This window comes from Polypterus senegalus, chromosome 1 (genome assembly GCF_016835505.1).
Source record: "Polypterus senegalus isolate Bchr_013 chromosome 1, ASM1683550v1, whole genome shotgun sequence".
Classification (NCBI taxonomy): Eukaryota; Metazoa; Chordata; class Cladistia; order Polypteriformes; family Polypteridae; genus Polypterus; species Polypterus senegalus.
This window is the reverse complement of record NC_053154.1, coordinates 46,066,294-46,076,634: the sequence shown is the minus strand read 5'-3', so window position 1 is coordinate 46,076,634 and position 10,341 is coordinate 46,066,294. Positions and strand designations below refer to the sequence as shown.

Below are 10,341 nucleotides of genomic sequence, written 5' to 3'. Positions count from 1 at the left end.
GGCCGATGCTTTTATCAAACTCTACTTGAGTTCAGGTGATGCAGAATGCCTGAACAAACTTATCAGTAAAGCCAGCTCCATCACAGGACTGACTCTGGACCCTCAGGAGGTTGTTGTGGAGCAGATAGTGGCAAAACTGAATATCATCATGAACAATTCTGCCCATTCCCTCAAAGGGGTACCTTCCTGGAGTACATTTACCCACTGTTTCATACCTCCATGGAGCAATACAAAGCTCCTCTGGGGATCATTTCTGCCTTCAGCAATTAAGTAGCTTCCTCCCGATGTCCCTTTCTTCATTCCAGCCAAAAGTCCAAGGAATACAGTACAAGCTTCAATTTTCTAGTTATTTTTAGCATGACACTTATTGTATTATTTTGATTTAATTTGATATAATTTCTATTAATCACCAAAGAGAAACTGTCTTTGCAATTGACCTTTTTGGGTCAGAGCACACAGTCAGTCACTCTACAGCGCCCTTAGATAAATTTTCAGGTTAAAAGTCTCAGTCATGGGTGGAATGGAGTGGGATCACTTGTTGTAGTAATGGGGTTTGAACCAGCAGGCTTCCAAATACCAGCATATACTTAGCCTCAGAGTCACCTCTCCACTTTAATTATATTCATATGTTATAATTAGTTGTATTTACATGTTTTTATTATATTGTCTTACATTGTAGTGTGACTCAATGTCTATGTTTTTTACATTTTTATGTTTTTTTGTTTTGCTGCAGTATGCAATTGAATTTTGCCTTAGTGATCAATAAAATATATCTAATCTAGTCTAATCTAAACATTTGAGAGATACAATAGGTTACTTTTCCCTTGCTTTTCGAATTGGTGCACATGCAGGTGAGGTGATTTGCTCAAGGTTACATAGTGTCAGTATCGAGATTTCAACCCACAGCCTCAGGGTTGGAAGTCCAAAGCCTTAACCACTATAACACACTATAACATTATCAAGGACTTCATCCATATATACATGCAATAAACTAAACATAATTATGATTAGGTAGCATATGAAGATTCCTGGTTACCTTAATAAGAGATGAAAATTATAAAATATGTGCATTAAAATAAATTGTGACCACCTGTACAATACAAATCATCACTACCCATATACATTTTTCTGTGCCATCAAAGAGAACTCTGTACCTCTTTGAATATAAAGCTCTTTCGAACATGACACAAAATTTCTGAACAGCTTATTAAGACCTTCAGATATGGAATGCTCAGCCATCACCTTGAAAATGTTGTCTATCCCACCTGAACATTCTGGAGGGCCAGGTTTTCTCTTGAGGTGCCTCCATTAACTCTAAATTTTGGCCACTTGCCAGTCACAATGGAGAAGATCCCCATCACAGCCTTCACTGCTGTATCAATGTTTACATTTAAATGGTAGCTATAGGGGAAAGAATAAAAAAAATAATAATTTAGATGTTTTACAGGCCAAGTGCATTTAAAAGATTTAAACAACAAAATAAGAAAGTGATAGGGCTGATTCACTACACCCAAGCACACAAAACTGAGTAATTTACATAAGACACTATTCAAAACTGAATCCTATAAATTACTACTTGGTAATATGGAGAGTAGTGTTGTTAATAAATTTCTTGACAATAATGTAACATTGCCAGACCTGCTTAATCAAATTCAGGTTCATAGCATCAGACTTAAGGCAGGATACAGACCAGGATAGACTGAGGTACACATCCACACTTACTGTTATAGGCCCAATTTAGAATCCTCAATTGATACTACACACATTTCTTTGGGTCGTGGAAAGAAAACTGAGGTGATAGGAAAAATACCCACGCAGTAATGGGGAGAACATGCACACTCTACAAAGACAGTGACTGTGCAGGGCATTCAGGTCAAAGACACTGGACTCCTTAAGGCAGCAATGCAAACCACTGCCTCAACATGAAATCTGTTCACAATAAACAAATGGAAAACAATGTAAAACCACTGAAAATGATAAACACAACAAGCATCCGAAGACTGGCATCAGTGTTACACTAACCTGAATACACTACTAGCTCACCTGCCTATCTGCTCCGCCAAATCCTTGGCTCGATTGAAAGTGTCCAGAGAGGAGTTTTCGCTTGCCATGTAACAAGTGGTAAAGATTCGGCCACACAGCTCTCTTGGGCTTTGAGGTATGAAGTCAGGCTCACCAACTATCCTCCGCACATAAGCAAGGACCTGTTGGTCTAAACAATGGCAGGCAATTGAATGAAGGCAGCATTAAGGAAGACCTCATTGAAACAAGCAAACAAGTGAACTACTATGAAGGATACACATATCTGCATAACACGGGGGCAAAAACAACACAATTTGGCAAGCATGGGGTCCAAAAGGACACTGGTTATGGAAAATTCTATAAACAGAAGGGCAGGAGAGATGTTTGATGCCTAATTTCATCCATTTGCCAAATTATTTGTAAAAAGCCCTAAAGAAGATTTAAAATACAATTCATGTCATGTTAGTTTTTTCATGTCAAATATAGTGCATTTATCTTGTCTGAAACTTCCAGAAAATAGAAGAATGACGTTGTGAAATGTATATTATGTCTAAAAAATTTTTTTCCTGAAAAATAAGAGAGAAAGAGGTTGGGAGCATAAGCTACTTACATAAAAATACAAAAAATTGTAATTGCTCATCAAGTAGCAGTAATGTGGTAAAGGCAGAGAAAAAAACTTGTGAAAAGAACACACTATGTAGTCAGTTCAGAACACTGGCAGCTGACAAAATAAAAGATACAATGGAGTATGTAAGTGCTACAAATTACTGTATATAAAAGCAGAGGTGTTACTGGTATTTTTTACTCGTGTTTATTTTTTAAGAGTGTTATGTTTAGGGTTTGTTACTCGAATACTGGATGACAGGAGCCAGAGTCCATCCTAGCAAAATTTGGCACAAGTCATGACTCAACCAAGGATGGGATGCCATTCTATTGCAGGGCACACTTGGTAGCTTTCACTTCTGGGTGCCACATCATGCAGCAGTCTTTTTACAGAATACGATTTGGCCTCTGGCTTGTTACTTATTACTATAGTTTGTTAAATGGATTTTTAAATTGATTTGAAGATCTGCTACTGTCGACGTAGATCCAAGCTTCAGCCCATCTCAACTGCCTTTTTAGTCGAGCTGTGAATTTGAGAGATGACACAGAATGAGCATAGTGGATCTAAGGTTACCATACAACTTCAGCATCATATGTAAGAGACTCTGATAAACATAAACTGGGATATACTAAATATTCTGGTAGTCAGCTGGTAGCACTGCGATCACCAAAAGAAATATCTCACACCTTATCAGAGGAGCAGCTTGTCTGAGGATAATAATAATAAATACTAATAATAATAATAATAATATCACATTTTATTTAGATATGGAAAGATCGGGGTAAAAGTAAGTTGGAAAGGATTCAAAACTCTATATAACATTTATTTGACAGAATGTTAAATTGCTTTTTAAGTCGATAGAACTGTCACATCTCAAGGAGAGTCACGGTGAGTTCAGGTACTGTGGCATTTTTGTTACTGCGAAAAAATAACTTAAACCCCCCTATTTCAGATGCTGTTTAATACTCAACAGGTTTCATCTGATATGATCAGACAGAGTTGAAAAAACAGGAAAGGTTCTGGAGAATTACAAATACATAAAATATAAGCACATTACGGGGTTAAAGCCAACGCGTGTGATCCAGACTTAAAATGCTGATTGTATTTGTCCATGTTAATGCCTAGGAGTGGGTTGCATTGGCCTTCCTGTTGATGTTTATTTTTAAACTCTGCAGCAGAAGTCACTCACTCTGCTATAAAACACTCTAAGGAGAAGTCCATCCATCCATCCATCCATTATCCATCCCGCTATATCCTAACTGCAGGGTCACTGGGGTCTGCTGGAGCCAATCCCAGCCAACACAGGGTGCAAAGCAGGGAACAAACCCTGGGCAGGGTGCCAGCCCACCGCTGGGCACACACACCCACACAACAAGCACACACTAGGGACAATTTAGGATCGTCATTCTGAGCAAACTTCTCAAAGTATGTTCCTTTTGTGGACACAACAAGCTGCACCTGCAGTATTCAAATGTATATGTGGACAAGTCTGATCTTGGATACTGGAGAGATGCTGCCTCCTGCAAGCCTTTTATTGACAACAGCACCTCTCCAGTATCCAAGCCAGAAGTTCTGATATGTACTTGTTGTTTGTTACATTATTTATACATCATGTATACTTTTTTCTATCTTGAGCTTCTGTAATGTTTTCATTTCTCCTTGGGGACAAATACATGTATATCTGTCCATCTAGATGAGCTAATTTACAGTTGCCAGTTAACCTAATCTGCATGTTCCTGGAATGTAGAAAGCCACTATACTAGCCTAAAGAAAATCACATGAACAACTAAAGACGGACAATGCCCTGCCTGGGATTTAAACTCATAATCCTGCTGCTATTAGGCAGCATCACTAACTAATCAACAAATTTTACTTTTTTGACACTCCCAACTCAGTAATGATATTGATATACTAACTCCCATTCTGGATGGCAAAGCACACTTGGCGGCACATTGAGAACACAATGCAAGCAGTAGCTGAGCTGTCAATCCCTCCACTCAGTGGCAGCAGGAAACCAGCCTGAAACAACAAAAAGACATGGATTACATTTAAATATAATCTTATAACTGAAGATTTTTAATAGAAAGGCTACACACAGCAGAGGGTGTCAACTGTGGATATTATAGTGAACTACACATCCAATGGTTATTAAAAAAAATGAATGGAGGTTTCTTTATCACTTCTGTACTTCAAAAAATATAAATTGTTTAACTTCCAAATCTAGAAGAGACTATAAAAGAAAATGGTCATAACCAACTAAAGCCTAGATGTAACTCACCTGTCCACTGCGCCTCAGATAATCCCAAAGCCAGCATGCAGGGCCTAAACTAACAAAAGAGGAATGAAGTTAAAGAAAGCCTAGATCCAAAGAAATTCTGTTACACACCCTTCAATGTACAAAGTTTAAGTGTTTTAAAAGAAGCAAACATAATGGTAGTGGTCATTGATCATAAAGATAAAATGTATTTGTGCATAATTTATTTAAAAAAAGCACTTGGACATTTCTGGACACTTCCACGCTTTCAAGAAAGTAAGCCAGTTCTTCCAAAAACAGGTGCTGCCTCCTGCTGCTCAACAGACCTATGAATATTAGTGCAGGGCACAGACTACGGTCTAGGCATTCAACACCAAAGTGGCAGTGGGCAGCACTGGCAGGTGTCATGGTCTGGTACAACATTCATGTCTATATGACCTTCATATTCTGCCTGTGCTTACTTATGTTTAGTCCAAAAACACTCGATCAATCCACCTGCCTGGCAAATCTAAATTTCCTTTGTATCTGTTAGTATATCACATAAGAAGAAAGACGCCAACCTCCTCCAACTCACTAATATTATGTAAATAAAGGTTATGAGTGAAAATAACTGAAAAAGTCACGTAATGTGACATAGCCTTAAGTAAAACTCGAACGTCTTGGCTGTGCTGTTCTCTCTTTTCCCAGTGGTCTTAGCATTCCTACGTAGTCATAAATGTTCCTTCATCATCTTCAATGTAGAAAACATACTGAGTAGTGCCAAAAAGCTCTTAGTGCACTAGCATTATTCTGGTCGCAAGTATTTCAGATAAGGATCTGAGTACCTGTAGTGCAAAACCCATGGAACACTCTACACAGCAGGTCTTGTCTGAGAGAATTAATAGAAAGAGGGGAGAAACACAGACTCACCTGATTTCCTCCTCTGGTGTGTGGTATCGCCATTGAATTGGTTCATATGATGGTAAGAACAAATCACAAGGAGCAGACAAGGCAAAATCCACTTTCACCCTGTAATATGTCTCAGACTGACTGGCCTACAGTGGGAAACACAAAAATTAACCATTAAATCAGAGGTGATATTCTAAAATATGAACCCAGCCAGTTCTGTTTTTGCTCAACTTGATGATTAAAAGTCCTCAAAAACACTTCAATCACATACTGAATTTCAGGTTTTATTTTCCTTATATATGTTGTTACTCTTGTTTCATCTGTCAGCAATAGTGTTACCTGGTGAAATTCACCAAAGTGTTTTTCATAGTGAATGTGCCAGGTTTGCTGGTGACTTTGTTTGGCAAATTCTTCCCTAAAACTTCACTGTGCAGCCAGCTTAGACAAACGTTTTTTGCTGCACACCCCCATGAGGCCAGCATAACATTACAGAGCTGTAGCAGCCTTAATGGGGATGTCACTACCCAATCCAAACTACCTACCTGATTTGTGTTGCGCATGCACAGAAATTATGTATGTGCGTAATGTAAGGGTACTCGACCTCACAGTTTATGGTGCTGCACGATCTCCTTAATGCATGTGTAAAGAATTCACAGTGTATATATGCATGCATAACATCACTACCCGATTAGTATTCCTGTCAGATTTGCAACCTACATAAATTAAAACAAAAAAAAAAAAAAAACGCACTTTTCATTTGAGGTTTAAATTAGTTGACCACTATAAGAAGATTATGAAAATCCTTTATTGTTCTGCAATGATTCATTGTAAATTGTGTCTTCATTACTGGGTTAAGCATACTATGCTTGTCACTGTGTAGCACAGGTCAGGTAGCGACAGGGACAGCCCCCTGAGTATATAATGCTGATCCCTTCACATCAGTTCTATGGGTGTTTGTTAGTCAAAGTGACAGGAGCCCAGGAGACGCAAAAAGAGATAAAGAACTTGTAGTATAATTTTAGCTCAGGGAGGAATGGTGGCACAACGGTTTACAACAACAAGAACTCAAAGTGCCTTACAAGATGTTAAGGAAATAGTTACAAGAAAAGGAAAATAAATTAGGTAGAAATAATAATCAATAAGTCCTAAAAAAACAACATAAGCTTACGTAACATAGATATATAATTAATACAAAACAGCTTAGATCACATTATTGGTCACAATAACAGGGTCAGCAAAGTTGGCAAATGCTTCCCTAGCCATCAAGGACTCTTAAAAGACCACTGCACCATTATAATCCACTCAGAACTTGTCCAACTTCTCTTTCTCAATCAACATTAATGCCGTTTGCTGGAATTCCAGAATATTTACATGTTTATGCCAAAATCGTGGCGATGCAAATTCAGTGGAGTTCGCTCAACACTACTATAGTCAGAAATGTGTTATATAGTTACTTGTTATAAAAAATGAATGCATTGCAAACAGTTTTACATTACTTTTTGTTCTTTTGTAGAAAAAACTGCACATTTCACCGGTCTGCATTTATACTTAAACCAAGTGCTTATATATGAAACTTCATGTAAGCCAAATTGGATATTTTTGTTGTGTTTTATAAACACATTTTGTCCTTCATGTACTGTGAAGTAAATAACATCCATCCTCTTTCCATACCCCAGCGCAAGCTCTTGAAGATTTGCTCTTTCATCACTGGACGCTGTGCCACAAGATCGCACTTCATTATATCTACACTCACCTAAAGGATTTTTAGGAACACCATACTAATACGGTGTTTGACCCCCTTTCGCCTTCAGAACTGCCTTAATTCTACGTGGCATTGATTCAACAAGGTGCTGAAAGAATTCTTTAGAAATGTTGGCCCATATTGATAGGATAGCATCTTGCAGTTGATGGAGATTTGTGGGATGCACATCCAGGGCACGAAGCTCCCGTTCCACCACATCCCAAAGATGCTCTATTGGGTTGAGATCTGGTGACTTTGAGGGCCATTTTAGTACAGTGAACTCATTGTCATGTTCAAGAAACCAATTTGAAATGATTCGAGCTTTGTGACATGGTGCATTATTGCTGGAAGTAGCCATCAGAGGATGGGTACATGGTGGTCATGAAGGGATGGACATGGTCAGAAACAATGCTCAGGTAGCCCGTGGCATTTAAACGATGCCTAATTGGCACTAAGGGGCCTAAAGTGTGCCAAGAAAACATCCCCACACCATTACACCACCACCCTGCACAGTGGTAACAAGGCATGATGGATCCATGTTCTCATTCTATTTACTCCAAATTCTGACTACCATTTGAATGTCTCAACAGAAATCGAGACTCATCAGACCAGGCAACATTTTTACAGTCTTCAACTGTCCAATTTTGGTGAGCTCGTGCAAATTGTAGCCTCTTTTTCCTATTTGTAGTGGAGATGAGTGGTACCTGGTGGGGTCTTCTGCTGTTGTAGCCCATCCGCCTCAAGGTTGTGCGTGTTGTGGCTTCACAAATACTTTGCTGCATACCTCGGTTGTAACGAGTGGTTATTTCAGTCAAAGTTGCTCTTCTATCAGCTTGAATCAGTCAGTCCATTCTCCTCTGACCTCTAGCATCAACAAGGCATTTTCGCCCACAGGACTGCCGCATACTGGATGTTTTTCCCTTTTCACACCATTCTTTGTAAACCCTAGATATGGTTGTGCGTGAAAATCCCAGTAACTGAGCAGATTGTGAAATACTCAGACCGGCCCGTCTGGCACCAACAACCATGCCACGCTCAAAATTGCTTAAATCACCTTTCTTTCCCATTCTGACATTCAGTTTGGAGTTCAGGAGATTGTCTTGACCAGGACCACACCCCTAAATGCATTGAAGCAACTGCCATGTGATTGGTTGATTGGATAATTGCATTAATGAGAAATTGAACAGGTGTTCCTAATAATCCTTTAGGTGAGTGTATACCAGATAAATGGATTACATTTACAGACATGTAAATGTCTGGATGACATTTACAGACATGGACAAATTTGTTGGTACCCCTTCACGAAAAAAGAAATACCCACAATTATCTCTGAAATAACTTGAAAGTGACAAAAGTAATTGACACCCATCACTGTGTATTCCATATTTAGCAAAAATCAGACTTTTCTTAAAATTTTTAATTCAACAGAATATTTCAAATAATAACACAAATGAAAATGGTATGAACAAAAATGATGGGACTCTTTACTTAATATTTTGTTGCTTTGCAGTGTCAATTAACTGAAAAATGTCTGGGAATTGAATACATACTGAAATAAGTGAACTAAGTACTCTAACTGGGTCAACAAGTATACTGTTAAGGCCAATTTCCAGCAGCCATAGCCATTTACTAGCTGCTTCACAGCACTGGAAACATCCAGTGATTAACATGGCCAACTCACAAAATCACCTGCACTCATTCACACCAAGCCAATTTAGACTTGCAGATTAAGTAACATACATGTCTTTGGGGGTTCAGAAGGAAAATTGTTGTACCTAGAACACAGATGCAGACCCAGAATGTGCAAACTCCACTTGCATGACCACCAGAGGTGATATTCAAACCCAGGACATCTGGTCCCATGAAGCAGAAATAAAAACCACTGTGCTACCATACTACCGCCTTACTGGTCTAATGTACTGCTTTTTCTATTTTGCCTTTTTGCAGGAGTGCTGCCATAAAGATATAATGCAAAAGAAAGCTTTTACCAAAATGCTCCTCGAAGAGCTTTCTGCTCGAAAGCTACGTACATCCTCCAAATCCAGTGTGGCCGTCAACACTTCCTAATCAAAAAACAAAAGAGTGAATTATTATGTGTGGTGGGCTGGCGCCCGGCTCAGGGTTTGTTTCCTGCCTTGTGCCCTGTGTTGGCTGGGATTGGCTCCAGCAGACCCCCGTGACCCTGTAGTTAGGATATAGCGGGTTGGATAATGGATGGATGAATAGATTAATTATTATGTGTAAATTTAATCATAAATAAACTCACAGTTGTCAAATGCAAAATGTTCAATTTGTGCCATGTATTTACTAACACAACATACCATAACATTATCTAACCTGGTTAACCCAAATTCTTCAGCTGTAAATAATAGTTAAATACAAAACACACCAGGTTCAAGGCATGAAAAAGCCTTAGACACTGTGCAAGACCACCACATGTGCCACTTGTGCACGCAACTACACTCACAATGACATGTAGACAATTCAGATTTTGCAAATTAACCTGACAATCATGTTTTTGGCATGTTTAATGAAACCAGACTATTTAAAAGGAAACCCATGGGGAAGAGTCCACAAAGAGAAAGAGCAGCTATAAATCTGAAAGCAGTACCCGGAATCTGTGAAGTGCTCACTACTACACTTCTGTGCCACCTACAATTAAACTTGTCTTCCTTTAATTCTGTCTGAAAAAATGACAATTTGAAAACTCTATGGACATTGCAACTGGATTAATTTGGCTTCCTGGCCTTTGCAACATGAGACTGACCATTATCATGAAAAAACAAACAACAGGATACTTAACAGACACAATATGCCCATTGCAGCAAGAAA

General features: G+C 38.8%; 1 protein-coding gene across 4 annotated transcripts in view; it reads right to left on the bottom strand.

The window, feature by feature from the left end:
* Positions 1-10,341, bottom strand: part of nadsyn1 (NAD synthetase 1) — a 76,373-nt gene that overhangs the window by 33,759 nt on the left and 32,273 nt on the right. For all 4 annotated transcript variants that reach the window (XR_005633045.1, XM_039748628.1, XM_039748636.1 and 1 more), the window contains 6 exons: positions 9,498-9,572; positions 5,790-5,914; positions 4,905-4,953; positions 4,543-4,645; positions 2,044-2,212; positions 1,266-1,401 (listed from right to left, as the gene is read on the bottom strand). Coding sequence is in view for 3 of the 4 variants with exons in the window: in XM_039748628.1 (XP_039604562.1) it covers positions 1,266-1,401; positions 2,044-2,212; positions 4,543-4,645; positions 4,905-4,953; positions 5,790-5,914; positions 9,498-9,572 (657 nt within the window). In the remaining variant the exon portion in view is untranslated. The remainder of the gene's footprint in view (positions 1-1,265; positions 1,402-2,043; positions 2,213-4,542; positions 4,646-4,904; positions 4,954-5,789; positions 5,915-9,497; positions 9,573-10,341) is intronic.